The sequence below is a fragment of the Panulirus ornatus genome, chromosome 50, assembly GCF_036320965.1.
Source record: "Panulirus ornatus isolate Po-2019 chromosome 50, ASM3632096v1, whole genome shotgun sequence".
NCBI lineage: Eukaryota > Metazoa > Arthropoda > Malacostraca > Decapoda > Palinuridae > Panulirus > Panulirus ornatus.
The window spans coordinates 22,388,741-22,408,924 of record NC_092273.1 but is presented as its reverse complement, the minus strand read 5'-3'; the positions used below and the strand labels follow the sequence as shown (position 1 = coordinate 22,408,924).

General features: G+C 42.1%; 1 protein-coding gene and 1 long non-coding RNA gene across 4 annotated transcripts in view; one reads left to right on the top strand and one right to left on the bottom strand.

The window, feature by feature from the left end:
• LOC139764658 (RRP15-like protein) overlaps positions 1-20,184 on the top strand; it is a 106,613-nt gene that overhangs the window by 24,017 nt on the left and 62,412 nt on the right. For all 3 annotated transcript variants that reach the window (XM_071691520.1, XM_071691519.1, XM_071691518.1), the window contains exon 2: positions 2,729-3,058. Coding sequence is in view for 2 of the 3 variants with exons in the window: in XM_071691519.1 (XP_071547620.1) it covers positions 3,013-3,058 (46 nt within the window). In the remaining variant the exon portion in view is untranslated. The remainder of the gene's footprint in view (positions 1-2,728; positions 3,059-20,184) is intronic.
• The window catches only part of LOC139764663 (uncharacterized), a 146,278-nt gene that overhangs the window by 110,432 nt on the left and 15,662 nt on the right, over positions 1-20,184 (bottom strand). The window lies entirely within an intron of this gene.

Sequence of the window (20,184 nt, the reverse complement as noted above, 5' to 3'; positions counted from 1 at the left end):
GTGGGAGACCAAATTGGAGGTGGAAAGATGGAGTGAAAAAGATTTTGAGTGATCGGGGTCTGAACATGCAGAAGGGTGAAAGGCGTGCAAGGAATAGAGTGAATTGGAACGATGTGGTATACTGGGGTTGATGTGCTGTCAGTGGATTTAACCAGGGCATGTGAAGCGTCTGGGGTAAACCATGGAAAGTTCTGTGGGGCCTGGATGTGGAAAGGGAGCTGTGGTTTGGGTGCATTATTACATGACAGCTAGAGACTGAGTGTGAACGAATGGGGCCTTTGGTGTCTTTTCCTAGCGCTACCTCGCACACATGAGGGGGAGGGGATTGTTATTCCATGTGTGGCGAGGTGGCAATCGGAACAAATAAAGGCAGACAGTATGAATTATGTACATGTGTATATAGGTATATGTCTGTGTGTGTATATATATGTGTACATTGAGATGTATAGGTATGTATATTTGTGTGTGTGGACGTGTATGTATATACATGTGTATGTGGGCGGGTTGGGCCATTCTTTCGTCTGTTTCCTTGCGCTACCTCGCTAACGCCGGAGACAGCGACAAAGCAAAATAAATAAACAAAAAAATAATATATATATATATATATATATATATATATATATATATATATATATATATATATATATATATATATATATATATATATATATATATATATATATATATATATATATATATCTTTCTTTCTTTCTTTCATACTATTCGCCATTTCCTGCATCAGCGAGGTAGCATTAAGAACAGTGGACTGGGCCTTTGAGGGAATATCCTCACTTGGCCCCCTTCTCTGTTCCTTCTTTTGGAAAATAAAAAAAAAAGACGGGAGGATTTCCAGCCACCCGCTCTCTCCCCTTTTAGTCGCCTTCTACGACACGCAGGGAATACGTGGGAAGTATTCTTTCTCCCCTATCCCCAGGGATATATATATATATATATATATATATATATATATATATATATATATATATATATATATACCGGGATCGACATGCTGTCAATGGATTGAATCAGGGCATGTGAAGCGTCTGGGGTAAACCATGGAAAGTTCTGTGGGGCCTGGATGTGGAAAGGGAGCTGTGGTTTCGGGCATTATTGCATGACAGCTAGAGACTGAGTGTGAACGAATGGGGCCTTTGTTGTCTTTTCCTAGTGCTACCTTGCACACATGAGGGGGGAGGGGGATGTTATTCCATGTGTGGCGAGGTGGCGATGGGAATGAATAAAGGCAGACAGTGTGAATTGTGTGCATGTGTATATATGTATATGTCTGTGTGTGTATATATATGTTTACATTGAGATGTATGGGTATGTATATTTGCATGTGTGGATGTGTATGTATATGCATGTGTATGTGGGCGGGTTGGGCCATTCTTTCATCTGTTTCCTTGCGCTACCTTGCTAATGCGGGAGACAGCGACAAAGCAAAATAAATAAAATATAAATATACTTTTTTCTGTTTCCCCTTTATGAAATGAATAAAGGCAGCAAGTATGAATATGTACGTGTGTATAAATGTACATGTCTGTGTATGTATATATATGTATACAATGAAATGTATAGGTATGTATATATGCGTGTGTGGATGTGTATGTATATGCATGTGTATGTGGGTGGGTTGGGCCATTCTTTTGTTTGTTTCCTTGCACTACCACACTAACATGGGAGACAGGACAAAATATAATAATAAAGGAAAATATATATATATTCTTTTTCATACTATTCGCCATTTCCCACATTAGTGAGGTAGTGTTAAGAACAGAGGACTGAGCCTTTGAGGGAATATCCTCACTTGGCCCCCTTCTCTGTTCCTCTTTTGGAAAATTAAAAAAACGAGAGGGGAGGATTTCCAGCCTCCTGCTCCCTCCCGTTTTTCTACTTTGTGCATGTATTGCACTACTGGTATATTTTTCTCAATTTCTGATCTTGTTCAGTTTAGGCAAGCTTTGGGCTTCCATCGGTGTTTAGATGTAGATTTTCTTCATTCATATATTTCAATAAAACCAGATTTACCATGAACAGAATATTGTCAAATGTTTTTCTTTGTTTCTCGCAATTGTCTCATTCATGGATGTCTTAAAATCTACATACGAGAAGAGAACATCATGTAAGTAGTCCATGCTGCTGTTACAATTATGAAGATGCATGCATATCCTCCAAGATTATGCTAAGCAGTTCTCTTCTATCAAACACTTCTCAACCACTGATTTCGCCTTGGCCATGCTACGGTTACATATTAACATTATTGATAAATCCGTATAGCCTGCTTTAAGGGAACAAGAAATTATTGTACAATTCCTCAACATCTGGGGTAACATAGACGTGGTAAGTCTCGACGCTGGAGTTTTTTCATCATTACTGCCATAATATCAGACATATTCACAGTCACTCTAATATCAGACTATCCCTTAAAAATTTCAGACACATTACTCCTACAAGATATCTTTTTCTCTACCCGTGTCCTTTATGGCATATTGGCAGAGAGACTAGATGATGGGGAGAAAGCCTTTGCTTCGCTATCCTTTTCTTTTGCTTTTATGGGGACTGAATCTTTTTCATCAGTGTTTAAGCCAGACCACCTCATTTGGACCTTTGGTCTGTGTGGTCCATGTATATGTCTATCTCTTTGCAAAATTAAGAAAGATTAATGCAGCATCCTGTTTCAGGAGCCCAACTGGAGAGTATACCTAAATGAGAATCCATTCTATTTCAGGAAAGCCACAGACAGACAAATAGTTCTACTTGATCTTCAAGAAACATAAAATAGCCATTGTTAACGAATGTGAAGAAGGCCCAACAGTTGCAAAGATACTTCAGAACAGACATCTGACCACTTAAGCAAAGAAAGGTTTGCCCTGGAGTACAACCGCAAGAGGGTCATTGTAAACCAGAAGACTGTAACGGAAAGCCCAACCCTGAGGGCTTAACATTGCAGTGGAAGCCTACCTTGTCAGCCTAATATATCTATAAGCTTGAGGCCGACAGGAAGGACTTGCAATGGACGTAGGAGAGAACACCCTCGTTACCACCTCGCATATTGCAGGTGAGTTCCGACCAAAGTCTTGGAGGCAGGTAAGACAGCTCTCAAGAAATCATAAATGCTCATGCTGGTGCTTCATAAACTTGGAGTGAGTTAGGTTAATACAGTGGGACAAAATTTTCTAAAGTTAAAAGCGGGACTTATCTTGAATAATGGAGAGAAAAGACTGTATTTGTTTATATCCATTACGTAATGCTGTCACAATATATTTACAGGATGCAGAAAAATAAGCAGATTACCATTTAGTCATTGTATTTCTAAGTGAAAAATATTTTCTGTAACACATGAATGTCTTTCCAAAACAATTTTAAATTCCAAACATGTTTCCTTGAAATATATTTTTCCTATAAGTAAAGCCTTGGAGACTAGCTTTTTTTTTTGTTAGCTGAGATGGCACGGGGAGCTGAGGCCCTAATCAAGGCCATGCCATTAATGCTTAATGTGGGTAAAACTGAAAGTGGATGGAGAGAGATAGGTGATTAAAGGTGCTGATGCACTTGGTCATGAGAAGAAAGATCTTGAGAGGCAAGTGTTTTGGGAGCAACTGAGCAAGTGTGTCAGCAATTTTGGTGCACGAGACCGGGTATTAGTGATGGGTGATTTAAACGCAAATGTGAGTAATGTGGCAGTTGAGGGTATAACTAATGTACATGGAGTATTCAGAGTTGTGAATGGAAGAGCTTGAGGATTTGTGTGCTGAAAATAGACTGGTGATTGGGAATACCTGGTATAAAAAGAGATATACACAAGTATACATATTTGAGTAGGAGAGATGGTCAAAGGGCATTATTACATTATGTATTAATTGATAGGAGTGTAAAAGAGAGACTTGGAATTTAATGTGCTGAGAAGGGAAGCTGATGGGATGTCTGATCACTATCTTGTAGAGGCGAAGGTGAAGAAGTGTAAAGATTTTCAGAAGAGAAGAGAGAATGTCGGGGAGAAGAGAGTGGTGAGAGTAAGTGAGCTTAGAAAGGAGACGTGTGTGAGTAAGTACCAGGAGAGATTGAGTGCAGAATGGCAAAAGGTAAGAGCAAAGGATGTGAGGGGAGTGGGTGAGAAATGGGATGTATTTAGGGAAGCAATGATGGCATGTGCATAAGACGCATATGGCATGAGAAAGGTGGGAGGTGGGCAGATTAGAAAGGGTAATGAGTGGTGGGATAAAGTAAAGTTGTTAGTGAAAGATAAAAGAGAGGTGTTTGGATGATACTTGCAAGGAAGGAGTGCAAATGACCGGGAGATGTATAAGAGAAAGTGGCAGGGGGTTAAAAGGAAGGTGAAAAAGTTGAAAAAGAAGGCAAATGAAAGTTGGGGTGAGAGAGTATTATTAGGAAGAGAGGAAAGTGATTGGTTCTCAGTGAATGTAGGTTTGCGGCAGGGGTGTGTGATGTCTCCATGGTTGTTTAATTTGTTTATGGATGGGGTTGTTAGGGAGGTAAATGCAAGAGTCTTGGAAAGAGGGGCAAGTATGAAGTCTGTTGGGGATGAGAGAGCTTGGGAAGTGAGTCAGTTGTTGTTCGCTGATGATACAGCGCTGGTGGCGGATTCATGTGAGAAACTGCAGAAGCTGGTGACTGAGTTTGGTAAAGTGTGTGGAAGAAGAAAGTTAAGAGTAAATGTGAATAAGAGCAAGGTCATTAGGTACAGTAGGGTTGAGGGTCAAGTCAATTGGGAGGTGAGTTTGAATGGAGAAAAACTGGAGGAAGTGAAGTGTTTTAGATATCTGGGAGTGGATCTGGCAGCGGATGGAACCATGGAAGTGGAAGTGGATCATAGGGTGGGGGAGGGGGCGAAAATTTTGGGAGCCTTGAAAAATGTGTGGAAGTCGAGAACATTATCCCGGAAAGCAAAAATGGGTATGTTTGAAGGAATAGTGGTTCCAACAATGTTGTATGGTTGCGAGGCGTGGGCTATGGATAGAGTTGTTCGCAGGAGGATGGATGTGCTGGAAATGAGATGTTTGAGGACAATGTGTGGTGTGAGGTGGTTTGATCGAGTAAGTAACGTAAGGGTAAGAGAGATGTGTGGAAATAAAAAGAGCGTGGTTGAGAGAGCAGAAGAGGGTGTTTTGAAATGGTTTGGGCACATGGAGAGAATGAGTGAGGAAAGATTGACCAAGAGGATATATGTGTCGGAGGTGGAGGGAACGAGGAGAAGAGGGAGACCAAATTGGAGGTGGAAAGATGGAGTGAAAAGGATTTTGTGTGATCGGGGCCTGAACATGCAGGAGGGTGAAAGGAGGGCAAGGAATAGAGTGAATTGGAGCGATGTGGTATACAGGGGTTGACGTGCTGTCAGTGGATTGAATCAGGGCATGTGAAGTGTCCGGGGTAAACCATGGAAAGCTGTGTAGGTATGTATATTTGCGTGTGTGGACGTGTGTATGTACATGTGTATGGGGGGGGTTGGGCCATTTCTTTCATCTGTTTCCTTGCGCTACCTCGCAAACGCGGGAGACAGCGACGAGGTATATAAAAAAAAAAAAAAAAAAAAAAAAAAAAAAAAAAAGGGATATTAAAAAGATATTTTGAAAGGAGGTAAATAACATGCATAAGACAAGAGAACAAATGGGAACATTGGTGGAGAGGGAAAGGCAGGAAGTGATACCAGGTAGTGATGAAGTGAGGAGATGGAGAGAGTATTTTGAAGGTTTGTTGAATGTGTTTGATGAGAGAGTGGCAGATGTAGGGTGTTTTGGTTGGGGTGGCGTGCGAAGTGAAAGAGTCAGGAAGACTGGTTTAGTGAAGAGAGAACAGGTTGTGAAAGCCTCATGGAAGATGAAATCCGTCAAAGCGGTGGGTTTGGATGGTACTGCAGTTGAATTTATCAAAAAAGGGGGCGAGTGTATCTTTGATTGGATGGTAAGGATATTCAATGTATGTATGGATCATGGTGAAGTGCCTGAGGATTGGTGGAATGCATGTGTGGTAATAAAAAGAGAGTGGTTGAGAGAGCAGAAGGAGTTTTGAAATGGTTTGGTCACATGGAGAGAATGAGAGAGGAAAGATTGACAAAGAGGATATATATGTGTCAGAGGTGAAGGGAAAGAGAAGTGGGAGACCAAATTGGAGGTGGAAGGATGGAGTGAAAAAGATTTTGAGTGATCGGGCCTAAACATGCAGGAGGGTGAAGGGTGTGCAAGGAATAGAATGAATTGGAACAATGTAGTATACCGGGGTCGACATGCTGTCACTGGATTGAACCAGGGCATGTGAAGCATCTGGGATAAACCATGGAAAGTCGTGTGGGGCCTGGATGTGGAAAGGGAGCTGTGGTATTGGTGCATTGTACATGACAGCTAGAGACCAAGTGTGAACGAATGTGGCCTTTGTTGTCTTTTCCTAACGCTACCTCACGCATATGCGGAGAAGGGGTTTTCATTTCATGTGTGGTGGGGTGGCGACGGGAATGAATAAGGGCAGACAGTATGAAATATTCATATGTGTATATATGTATATGTCTGTGTGTATATATATATATGCATACGTTGAGATGTATAGGTATGTATATTTGCGTGTGTGGACGTGTATGTATATACATGTGTATGTGGGTGGGTTGGGCCATTCTTTCATCTGTTTCCTTGCGCTACCTTGCTAACGCGGGAGACAGCAACAAAGCAAAATAAATAAATAAATATTTTATTATACTTTGTTGCTGTCTCCCGCGTTAGCAAGTTAGCACAAGGAAACAGACGAAAGAATGGTCCAACCCACCCACATACACTTGTATATACATAAATGCCCACACATGCACATGTACATACCTATACATTTCAACATATACATACATATACATACATAGACACATACATATATACATATGTACATATTCATACATGCTGCCTTGATCCATTCCCATTGCCACCCCGCCACACATGAAATAGCACCCTACCCTCCTGCATGCGCGCGGGGTAGCGCTAGGAAAAGACAACAAAGGTCACATTTATTCACACTCTGTCTCTAGCTATTACATGTAATGCACTGAAACCACAGCTCCCTTTCCATATCCAGGCCCCACACAACTTTCCATGGTTTACCCTAGATGCTTCACATGCCCTGGTTCAATCCACTGACAGCACGTCGACCCTAGTGTACCACATCATTCCAATTCACTCCATTCCTTGCACGCCTTTCACCCTCCAGTAAGTTCAGGCCCCAATCACTCAAAATCTTTTTCACTCCATCCTTCCACCTCCAATTTGGTCTCCCACTTCTCCTCATTCCCTCCACCTCTGACACATATATCCTCTTTGTCAATCTTTCCTCACTCATTCTCTCCATATGAACAAACCATTTCAATACACCTTCTTCTGCTCTCTCAAATACACTCATTTTATTACCACACATCTCTCTTACCCTTTCATTACTTACTCGATCAAACCACCTCACACCACATATTGTACTCAAACATCTCATTTCCAACACATCCACCCTCCTCCGCACAACCCTATCTATAGTCCATGCCTCGTAACCATATAATGTTGTTGGAACCACCATTCCTTCAAAAATACTCATTTTTGCTCTCCGAGATAACATTCTTGCCATCCACACATTCTTCAACACTTCCAGAACCTTTGCCCCCTCTCCCACCCTGTGACTCACTTCTGCTTCCATGGTTCCATCTGCTGCCAAATCCACTCCCAGATATCTAAAACACTTCACTTCCTCCAGTTTTTCTCCATTCAAACTCACCTCCCAATTAACTTGTCCCTCAACCCTAATAACCTTGCTCTTATTCACATTTACTCTTAACTTTCTTCTACACGCTTTACCAAGCTCAGTCACCAGCTACTGCAGTTTCTCACCCGAATCAGCCATCAGTACTGTTTCATCAGCGAACAACAACTGACTCACTTCCCAAGCCCTCTCATCCACAACAGACTGGATACTTGCCCCTCTAACCAAAACTCTTTCATTCACCTCCCTAACCATCCCATCCATAAACAAATTAAACAACCATGGAGACATCACGCACCCCTGCCACAAACCAACATTCATTGGGAACCAGTCACTTTCCTCTCTTCCTACTCGTACACATGCCTTACATCCTTGATAAAAACATTTCACTGCTTCTAGGAACTCACCTTCCACACCATATACTCTTAAAACATTCCAAAAACCACCTCTATCAACCCTATCATATGCCTTCTCCAGACCCATAAATGCTACATACAAATCCATCTGTTTTTCTAAGTATTTCTCACATATATTCTTCAAAGCAAACACCTGATCCACACATCCTCTACCACTTCTGAAACCACACTGCTTTTCCCTAGCCTGATGCTCTGTACATGCCTTTACCCTCTCAATCAATACCATCCCACATAATTTCCCAGGAATACTCACCAACCTTATGCCTCTATAATTTGAACACTCACCTTTATCCCCTTTGCCTTTGTACAATGGCACTAAGCATGCATTCCGCCAATTCTCAGGCGCTTCAAAATGATCCATACATACACTGAATATTCTTACCAACCAGCCAACAACACAGTCACCCCCTTTTTTAACAAATACACTGCAACACCATCCAAACCTGCCGCCTTACCAGCTTTCATCTTCTGCAAAGCTTGCAGTACCGCTTCTCTCTTTACCATACCATTCTCCCTGACCCTCTCACTTTGCACACCATCCTGATCAAAACATCCAATATCTGCCACTCTATCATCCAAAACATTCAACAAACCTTCAAAATACTTATTCCATCTCCTTCTCACTTCATCACTCCTTGTTATTACCTCCCCATTTGCCCCCTTCACCTATGTCCCCATTTGTTTTCTTGTCTTACACACTTTATTTACCTCCTTCCAAAACATCTTTTATTCTCCCTAAAATTTAATGATACTATCTCACCCCAACTCTCAATTGCCCTCTTTTTCACCTCTTGCAGCTTTGTCTTGACCTCTTGCCTCTTTCTTTTATACATCACCCAGTCATTTGCCCTACTTCCCTGCAAAAATCGTCCAAACGCCACTCTCTTCTCTTTTGCTAACAATCTTACTTCTTCATCCTACCACTCACCACCCTTTATAATCTGCCCACCTCCCACCTTTCGCATGCCACACTCATCTTTTGCGCAAGCCATCATTGCTTCCCTAAATACATCCCATTCTTCCCTCACTCCCCTCACATCATTTGCTCTCACCTTTTGCCATTCAGCACTCAATCTCTCCTGATACTACCCCACACAAGTCTCCTTTCCAAGCTCACTTACTATCACCACTCTCTTCTCCGCAACATTCTCTCTTCTTTGAAAATCTTTATAAATCTTCATCTTTGCCTCCACAAGATAGAGATCAGACATCCCTTCAGCTGCCCCTTTCACCACAGTAACATCCAAAAGTCCCTCTTTTACACGTCTATCAATTAAGACGTAATCCAATAACGCCCTCTGGCCATCTCCTACTCACATATGTATACTTATGTATATGTAAATATACTTAGTGGCAGATATAGGGTGTTTTGGTTGAGGTGGTGAGCAAAGTGAGAGGGTTAGGGAAAATGATTTGGTAAACAGAGAAGAGGTAGTAAAAGCTTTGCCGAAGATGAAAGCCAGCAAGGCAGCAGGATTGGATGGTATTGCAGTGGAATTTATCAAAAAAGGGGGTGACTGTATTGTTGACTGGTTGGTAAGGTTATTTAATGTATGTATGATTCATGGTGAGGTGCCTGAGGATTGGCGGAATGCTTGCATAGTGCCCTTGTACAAAGGCAAAGGGGATAAGAGTGAGTGCTCAAATTACTGAGGCAAAAGTTTGTTGAGTATTCCTGGTAAATTATATGGGAGGGTATTGATTGAGAGGGTGAAGGCATGTACAGAGCATCAGATTGGGGAAGAGCAGTGTGGTTTCAGAAGTGTTAGAGGATGTGTGGATCAGGTGTTTGCTTTGAAGAATGTATGTGAGAAATACTTAGAAAAGCAAATGGATTTGTATGTAGCATTATGGATCTGGAGAAGGCATATGATAGAGTTGATAGAGATGCTCTGTGGAAGGTACTAAGAATATATGGTGTGGGAGGCAAGTTGTTAGAAGCAGTGAAAAGTTTTTATCGAGGATGTAAGGCATGTGTACGTGTAGGAAGAGAGGAAAGTGATTGGTTCTCAGTGAATGTAGGTTTGCGGCAGGGGTGTGTGATGTCTCCATGGTTGTTTAATTTGTTTATGGATGGGGTTGTTAGGGAGGTGAATGCAAGAGTTTTGGAAAGAGGGGCAAGTATGCAGTCTGTTGTGGATGAGAGCTTGGGAAGTGAGTCAGCTGTTGTTCGCTGATGATACAGCGCTGGTGGCTGATTCATGTGAGAAACTGCAGAAGCTGGTGACTGAGTTTGGTAAAGTGTGTGAAAGAAGAAAGTTAAGAGTAAATGTGAATAAGAGCAAGGTTATTAGGTACAGTAGGGTTGAGGGTCAAGTCAATTGGGAGGTAAGTTTGGATGGAGAAAAACTGGAGGAAGTAAAGTGTTTTAGATATCTGGGAGTGGATCTGGCAGTGGATGGAACCATGGAAGCGGAAGTAAATCATAGGGTGGGGGAGGGGGCGAAAATCCTGGGAGCCTTGAAGAATGTGTAGAAGTCGAGAACATTATCTTGGAAAGCAAAAATGGGTATGTTTGAAGGAATAGTGGTTCCAACAATTTTGTATGGTTGTGAGGCGTGGGCTATGGATAGTTGTGCGCAGGAGGGTGGATGTGCTGAAAATGAGATGTCTGAGGGCAATATGTGGTGTGAGGTGGTTTGATCGAGTAAGTAATGTAAGGGTAAGAGAGATGTGTGGAAATAAAAAGAGTGTGGTTGAGAGAGCAGAAGAGGGTGTTTTGAAATGGTTTGGGCACATGGAGAGAATGAGTGAGGAAAGATTGACAAAGAGGATATATGTGTCAGAGGTGGAGGGAACAAGGAGAAGTGGGAGACTAAACTGGAGGTGGAAAGATGGAGTGAAAAAGATTTTGAGTGATCGAGGCCTGAACATGCAGGAGGGTGAAAGGCGGGCAAGGAATAGAGTGAATTGGATCAATGAGGTATACTGGGGTCGACATGCTGTCAATGGATTGAATCAGGGCATGTGAAGCGTCTGGGGTAAACCATGGAAAGTTCTGTGGGGCCTGGATGTGGAAAGGGAGCTGTGGTTTCGGGCATTATTGCATGACAGCTGGAGACTGAATGTGAACGAATGGGGCCTTTGTTGTCTTTTCCTGGCGCTGCCTTGCGCACATGAGGGGGGAGGGGGATGTTATTCCGTGTGTGGCGGGGTGGCGATGGGGGTGAGTAGGGGCATACAGGGTGAATTGTGTGCATGTGTGTATATGTGTGTGTCTGTGTGTGTATATATGTGTGTACGTTGGGATGTGTAGATGTGTATGTTTGCGTGTATGGACATGTGTGTGTGTGCATGTGTGTGGGGGTGGGTTGGGCCATTTTTTTCGTCTGTTTCCTTGCGCTACCTCGCAGGCGCGGGAGACAGCGACAAAGCAAAATAAAAAAAATAAATACATAATTATATACATATTTCTTTCTTTTCTTTCATACTATTCACCATTTCCCGCATTAGCGAGGTAGCATTAAGAATAGAGGACTTGGCCTTTGAGGGAATATCCTTACCTGGCCCCCTTCTCTGTTCCTTCTTTTGGAAAATTAAAAAAAAAACGAGAGGGGGAGGATTTCCAGCCCCAGCTCCCTCCCCTTTTAGTCGCCTTCTACGACATGCAGGGAATATGTGGGAGGCATTATTTCTCCCCTATCCTCAGGGATAAGTATACATATATATGTATATTGTTGCAAGAGGTCACAGTGGTGTAAAACACCACAGGAAAATGAAACATGATAAGTTCCCAAGTGCACTATCATGTTATGATCACATCATCAGGGTAGATACAAGAATAAGATAGAAGATGTAGAACAGTCAGTCGATACGCAAGGAAGAGACGTTGCTAAGATGCCATTGGTAAACAAGCATTACCAAGATGGTGGTGTTCGGGTCTGGCATCATTTTTGTCATAAAATTTTTATCATGTGGACAAGAGAAAGGGAACTGTTTAGAAATCTTGTCTACAACAAAGCTATCCAATTTGTATAGGCGTTCACTAATACTGATGTTACAATTCTTTGTGTATTTAATAATTGATGATTAAATGATATTTCTCGTGGTAAAGGAGATACAGTTAATCACTGGAATTACTCCACTCAGTAACATGGTCATGATTTTTAACATTATTAAACAAAGCATTTGATTTTTGTCCTGTTCTTGTACTATATTCATGTTGCTTTAGTCTAACATATAGATCCTTACCCGTCTGCCTAACATACTGTGTGGAAAGAGGTCATTTTCTAAGAAGGCAAAAATGATTATGTTTGAAGGTATAGTAGTCCCTAGTCCCAACAATATTATATGAATGCAAAGCATGGGCTATAGATGAGGTTGTGCAGACAAGAGTGGATATATTGGAAATGAAACATTTGAGGAAAATATGCAGTGTGAGGTGGTTTGATCGAGTAATAAGAGGGAGGTGTAGTAACAGAGTGTGGCTGAGAGAGCTGAAGAAGGTATGCTGAAATGGCTAAGACATATGGAGAGAATGAGTGGGGAGAGGTTAACAATGAGCTTTATATGTCATCGGCTGAGGAGCAAAGAAAAGGGGTAGACCAAACTGGAAATGGATGGACGCATTGAAAAAGGTATTAAGTGATTTGGGCCTGAACATGCAGAAAAGTGAAAACTATGCAGGGGATAAAGTGAATTGGGACAATTTGGTATGCAGGGGTCAATGTGCTATCAATAGACTGAACCAGAGCATGTGAAATGGACAGAGTAAAACATGGAAATGCCTGTGTTGTGGATAGGGAACTATAATTACAGTACATTACATATGACAGCAAGACAATGGATGTGAGCGAATGTGGCATATCTTCTTGTTCCTAATGCTCTCTTGCTAATGTGGGAAATGATGATCAAGTATGAATATATATTCATTTATTTATTTAATATACTTGATTGCTGTTTCCCACATCAGTGAAGTGGCACCAGGAAACAGACGAAGAATGACCCATCCACTTATATACACATATATATACATAAACGCCCATCCACGTACATATACATACACACCTGCTTGTGGTTATATGTTGTGTAAGTTCACTTTTCGTTAGGAGTCATCAGAGTATAATCAGTGAAAGAACATGCAAGTCCAAAGCTGCAAGAGCCAGTAATGGAAATGGGGTGCTTAGTATTATATAATGATAAGAAAAATAATGACTAGTGGCATATGATTAATTTCATCCTAATTTTCGGTGGTATGTATAGACACTATAGACAGAAATTTGCTTTTAATTATTAGCAAAACTTGAATCTAGGTGATCCTGCATTTTACTATCAAAATTTTGATCTATGGGAAATCTTTTAAGGAATTATATGTTTATGTAAGGGTAAGAGAGATGTGTGGAAATAAAAAGAGCGTGGTTGAGAGAAGAGAAGAGGGTGTTTTGAAATGGTTTGGGCACATGGAGAGAATGAGTGAGGAAAGACTGACCAAGAGGATATATGTGTCGGAGGTGGAGGGAACGAGGAGAGGTGGAAGACCAAATTGGAGGTGGAAAGATGGAGTGAAAAAGATTTTGAGTGATCGGGGCCTGAACATGCAGGAGGGTGAAAGGCGGGCAAGGAATAGAGTGAATTGGATCGATGTGGTATACCGGGGTTGACGTGCTGTCAGTGGATTGAATCAGGGCATGTGAAGCGTCTGGGGTAAACCATGGAAAGTTGTGTGGGGCCTGGATGTGGAAAGGGAGCTGTGGTTTTGGGCATTATTGCATGACAGCTAGAGACTGAGTGTGAACGAATGGGGCCTTTGTTGTCTTTTCCTAGTGCTACCTCGCACACATGAGGGGGGAGGGGGATGGTATTTCATGTGTGGCGAGGTGGCGATGGGAATGAATAAAGGTAGACAGTGTGAATTGTGTATATATGTATGTGAAAAAAAGGGCAAATGAGAGTTGGGGTGAGAGACTATCAGTAAATTTTAGGGAGAATAAAAAGATGTTCTGGAAGGAGGTAAATAGGGTGCGTAAGACAAGGGAGCAAATGGGAACTTCAGTGAAGAGCGTAAATGGGGAGGTGATAACAAGTAGTGGTGATGTGAGAAGGAGATGGAATGAGTATTTTGAAGGTTTGTTAAATGTGTCTGATGACAGAGTGGCAGATATAGGGTGTTTGGGTCGAGGTGGTGTGCAAAGTGAGAGGGTTAGGGAAAATGATTTGGTAAACAGAGAAGAGGTAGTAAAAGCTTTGCGGAAGATGAAAGCCGGCAAGGCAGCAGGTTTGGATGGTATTGCAGTGGAATTTATTAAAAAAGGGGGTGACTGTATTGTTGACTGGTTGGTAAGGTTATTTAATGTATGTATGACTCATGGTGAGGTGCCTGAGGATTGGCGGAATGCGTGCATAGTGCCATTGTACAAAGGCAAAGGGGATAAGAGTGAGTGCTCAAATTACAGAGGTATAAGTTTGTTGAGTATTCCTGGTAAATTATATGGGAGGGTATTGATTGAGAGGGTGAAGGCATGTACAGAGCATCAGATTGGGGAAGAGCAGTGTGGTTTCAGAAGTGGTAGAGGATGTGTGGATCAGGTGTTTGCTTTGAAGAATGTATGTGAGAAATACTTAGAAAAGCAAATGGATTTGTATGTAGCATTTATGGATCTGGAGAAGGCATATGATAGAGTTGATAGAGATGCTCTGTGGAAGGTATTAAGAATATATGGTGTGGGAGGCAAGTTGTTAGAAGCAGTGAAAAGTTTTTATCGAGGATGTAAGGCATGTGTACGTGAAGGAAGAGAGGAAAGTGATTGGTTCTCAGTGAATGTAGGTTTGCGGCAGGGGTGTGTGATGTCTCCATGGTTGTTTAATTTGTTTATGGATGGGGTTGTTAGGGAGGTAAATGCAAGAGTCTTGGAAAGAGGGGCAAGTATGAAGTCTGTTGGGGATGAGAGAGCTTGGGAAGTGAGTCAGTTGTTGTTCGCTGATGATACAGCGCTGGTGGCGGATTCATGTGAGAAACTGCAGAAGCTGGTGACGGAGTTTGGTAAAGTGTGTGGAAGAAGAAAGTTAAGAGTAAATGTGAATAAGAGCAAGGTTATTAGGTACAGTAGGGTTGAGGGTCAAGTCAATTGGGAGGTGAGTTTGAATGGAGAAAAACTGGAGGAAGTGAAGTGTTTTAGATATCTGGGAGTGGATCTGTCAGCGGATGGAACCATGGAAGCGGAAGTGGATCATAGGGTGGGGGAGGGGGCGAAAATTTTGGGAGCCTTGAAAAATGTGTGGAAGTCGAGAACATTATCTCGGAAAGCAAAAATGGGTATGTTTGAAGGAATAGTGGTTCCAACAATGTTGTATGGTTGCGAGGCGTGGGCTATGGATAGAGTTGTGCGCAGGAGGATGGATGTGCTGGAAATGAGATGTTTGAGGACAATGTGTGGTGTGAGGTGGTTTGATCGAGTAAGTAACGTAAGGGTAAGAGAGATGTGTGGAAATAAAAAGAGCGTGGTTGAGAGAACAGAAGAGGGTGTTTTGAAATGGTTTGGGCACATGGAGAGAATGAGTGAGGAAAGATTGACCAAGAGGATATATGTGTCGGAGGTGGAGGGAACGAGGAGAAGAGGGAGACCAAATTGGAGGTGGAAAGATGGAGTGAAAAGGATTTTGTGTGATCGGGGCCTGAACATGCAGGAGGGTGAAAGGAGGGCAAGGAATAGAGTGAATTGGAGCGATGTGGTATACAGGGGTTGACGTGCTGTCGGTGGATTGAATCAAGGCATGTGAAGCGTCCGGGGTAAACCATGGAAAGCTGTGTATGTATATTTGCGTGTGTGGACGTGTGTATGTACATGTGTATGGGGGGGGGGTTGGGCCATTTCTTTCGTCTGTTTCCTTGCGCTACCTCGCAACCGCGGGAGACAGCGACGAGGTATAAAAAAAAAAAAAAAAAAAAAAAAAATATTTGCGTGTGTGGACGTGTATGTATATACATGTGTATGGGGGTGGGTTGGGCCATTTCTTTCATCTGTTTCCTTGCGCTACCTCGCAAACGTGGGAGACAGCGACAAAGCAAAATAAATAAAATAAATATGTTTATGTAGTTACTGTCTTCTAGTATCATTAATGAAAGATTTCTGGATTTTGTTTAAGGTTGCTTAGAGTTTAGGGTTGCTTTTCTTGAATCTCTTTGTTGTAACATACCGATGGACTTGATCCAGAAACCCGTCTCCATTAGAGACTGATTCCTAAGCTGTTAGTCAACTAGTTTTGATCGGCTATATTAGGCTGGTGCAGAACAGAGGCCCTCTTTATCCCTCAATCCACTAAGGGTTGCAGTTGCTTTCCTTTAACTAATCACTCCTGGATATCCACTTATGGTCTGTCCACTGCAAAAAATCATTATCATCATTCATTCATTCATCTAATTAATGTTTTCAGATAATATCATAAAAGATTCTTAAATACAAGTGGTGTGTATGTACGACAACTTCACCTGGTCATATCATAACCTTCAGAGCCATTTACTTCTGTGTTTGTTCGTGCTACACCAAAAATCGCTAGGATTCACTTATATTGATATACATTTTAAAACATGAATCTTCTCGCCAAAAGATAAACTGGGAGATATTTGTTCTGTATGGGTGATTTCCATCGATGACTTTTGCATATCCCATTCCAGATCAAACCCTGGTATAAGAGGAGGAGGTCAGATTCTGAAAGAATCTTGGGATGGGTGAGTATAGTGCTGTGAGGTGTGAAATTATAGCATCCATATACCTGTATATAACTTAATGAGCCTATACCCTGGGCCTGCTTTTGTTCCACCTATTTAAACCCTTAGATGCCTGCTGTAGACACAAGGAAACTCTTTTGTAAGAAGTAGCTTGAATCAATTATAAGGACAGCACTGTAGCTATCATCCTGTAAGTGATTACTGAACTGTACTCACTCATTAATTCGGTGCATTCATGGTAGAAATTTACCTCCCCTAGCAGTCATGGGATAACTATACTGTACCCAGTATCCTGCACATGACATGGTGGTTCTCCAGCTGGCAATAGTCATGATAACAACTACTCTATAGCCAGCAGCAGTGATGATAATACCTGCTCTGCAGCAAGAACTAGTCATGATAACAACTGCTTTATGGCCAAAAGCAGTAATACCAACTGCTATTCAGCTGGTAGTAGTCATGATGACACTTGTTCTTCAGCCAGCAGTAGTCATTACAATAGCTCTGCAGCCAACACAGTTGTGATAACAATTCTCTGCAGTCACCAGTAGTCATGATAATCATTCTGCAGCCAGCAGCAGTCATGATAACCACTCTGGAGCCAGCAGTAGTCATGATAACAATTGCTCTGCAGCCAGCAATCTGCAATAGTCCATGGGACAGCTGCTGTTACCCATTCAGCACCAATCAAAATGAATGTTGTGTTACGAGCAGCAGCATTCACAAGCCATGTTGGCCAGCTCTGCTGTACTCAGTAGTTATATGTGCAGGTGATGTGTCCAGTGGCTGGCTGCATCACCAGTATCATTTTTTTGTTAGTCACCAGTATCATTTTTTTGTAACTAACAGCTTGCAGCAGCTAATCGGCAGCTGTACTGTAACAAACATTCTCAAACATTCACATGACCACCTGTACTGAAATAAACAGCTTACAGTTGTCATGAGGAGGCTCTTTTGTTACCAAAATCCTGCAACAGTCAATTGGCAACTTAATTATAACCAAAAGACAGTAACAGTTATGGGTTAATTGTAATGCAACCAATGATCTGTCATTATAGTGGCAGCTGTTTTATAACAAAGACTAGAGGAGTCATGAAATCTAAAGAGCAGCCAACAATTTGGAAGTAATGGAAGGAAACTGTCTTGTAATGCAACTGCTGTTGTATTGTACGTCATCAAGGTAAAAATTTTGTAAGCAATAGGTTGTAACAAACACATGCATCTGCACCACAACCAAATGCCTGTCCCAATAATAAGGTAACTTTTGCAGCTGCCAATTCCGCTGTTATGTCAGTAGTTTACCATAAACAGCAAATCTTATAACCATTAGGGCAACTAGAGTACAATCAAGTGCCTGTAAGTCACATATGTAATTATGCAACTTGCAGTATCCATTATGAAAATTGTTGTGACTATCTGTCAGCAGGCCATAAAAGACAGCTGTTCTGTCTTCATGAACCTGCAGGGGCCATGGGAGATGAAGCAGTATAAACAGTATTTATCATATATTATACTTGATTGCCCTTTCTTGCATCAGTGAGGTAGCACAGGAAACAGATGAAGAATGGCCCATCCATTTATATATGCATATATGTAGGTTTGCGGCAGGGGTGTGTGATGTCTCCATGGTTGTTTAATTTGTTTATGGATGGGGTTGTTATGGAGGTGAATGCAAGAGTTTTGGAAAGAGGGGCAAGTATGAAGTCTCTTGTGGATGAGAGAACTTGGGAAGTGAGTCAGTTGTTGTTCGCTGATGATACAGCGCTGGTGGCTGATTCATGTGAGAAACTGCAGAAGCTGGTGACTGAGTTTGGAAAAGTGTGTGAAAGAAGAAAGTTAAGAGTAAATGTGAATAAGAGCAAGGTTATTAGGTACAGTAGGGTTGAGGGTCACGTCAATTGGGAGTTAAGTTTGAATGGAGAAAAACTGGAGGAAGTAAAGTGTTTTAGATATCTGGGAGTGGATCTGGCAGCGGATGGAACCATGGAAGTGGAAGTGAATCATAGGGTGGGGGAGGGGGCGAAAATCCTGGGAGCCTTGAAGAATGTGTGGAAGTCGAGAACATTATCTCGGAAAGCAAAAATGGGTATGTTTGAAGGAATAGTGGTTCCAACAATGTTGTATGGTTGCGAGGCGTGGGCTATGGATAGAGTTGTGCGCAGGAGGGTGGATGAGCTGGAAATGAGATGTTTGAGGACAATGTGTGGTGTGAGGTGGTTTGATCGAGTAAGTAATGTAAGGGTAAGAGAGATGTGTGGAAATAAAAAGAGCATAGTTGAGAGAGCAGAAGAGGGTGTTTTGAAATGGTTTGGGCACATGGAGAGAATGAGTGAGGAAAGATTGACCAAGAGGATATATGTGTCAGAGGTGGAGGGAACGAGGAGAAGTGGGAGACCAAATTGGAGGTGGAAAGATGGAGTGAAAAAGATTTTGTGTGATTGGGGCCTGAACATGCAGGAGGATGAAAGGAGGGCAAGGAATAGAGTGAATTGGATCGATGTGGTATACTGGGGTTGACGTGCTGGCAGTGGATTGAATCAGGGCATGTGAAGCGTCTGGGGTAAAACATGGAAAGTTGTGTCCTGGATGTGGAAAGGGAGCTGTGGTTTCGGGCATTATTGCATGACAGCTAGAGACTGAGTGTGAACGAATGGGGCCTTTGTTGTCTTTTCCTAGTGCTACCTCGCACACATGAGGGGGGAGGGGGATGGTATTCCATGTGTGGCGAGGTGGCGATGGGAATGAATAAAGGCAGACAGTGTGAATTGTGTGCATGGGTATATATGTATGTGTCTGTGTGTGTATATATATGTGTACATTGAGATGTATAGGTATGTATATTTGCGTGTGTGGACGTGTATGTATATACATTGTGTATGGGGGTGGGTTGGGCCATTTCTTTCGTCTGTTTCCTTGCGCTACCTCGCAAACGTGGGAGACAGCAAAAAAAGAAAAAGAAAAAAAAATGTACATAAACGCCCATACACGCACAAATACATATAAACATATACATACATATACACAGACATATAAATATATAAACATGTATAAATTTGTACTTGCTTGCCTACATTCATTCCAGGCACCACCCCACCCACAGGAAACAGCATCGCCACCCCATCTTTAGCGAGGTTGTGCTAGGAAAGCAGACAAATAAAGGCCACATTCATTCACACTAATCTCTAGCTGTCATGTGTAATGCACCAAAACCACAAGTCCCTATCCATATCTAGGCCCCATATACCTTTCCATGGTTTACCCCAGGCATTTCACATGCCCTGGTTCAGTCCAATGACAGCAAGTTGACCCCAGTATACTGCATACTTCTAATTCACTCTATTCCCTGCATGCCTCCCACCCTCGTGCATG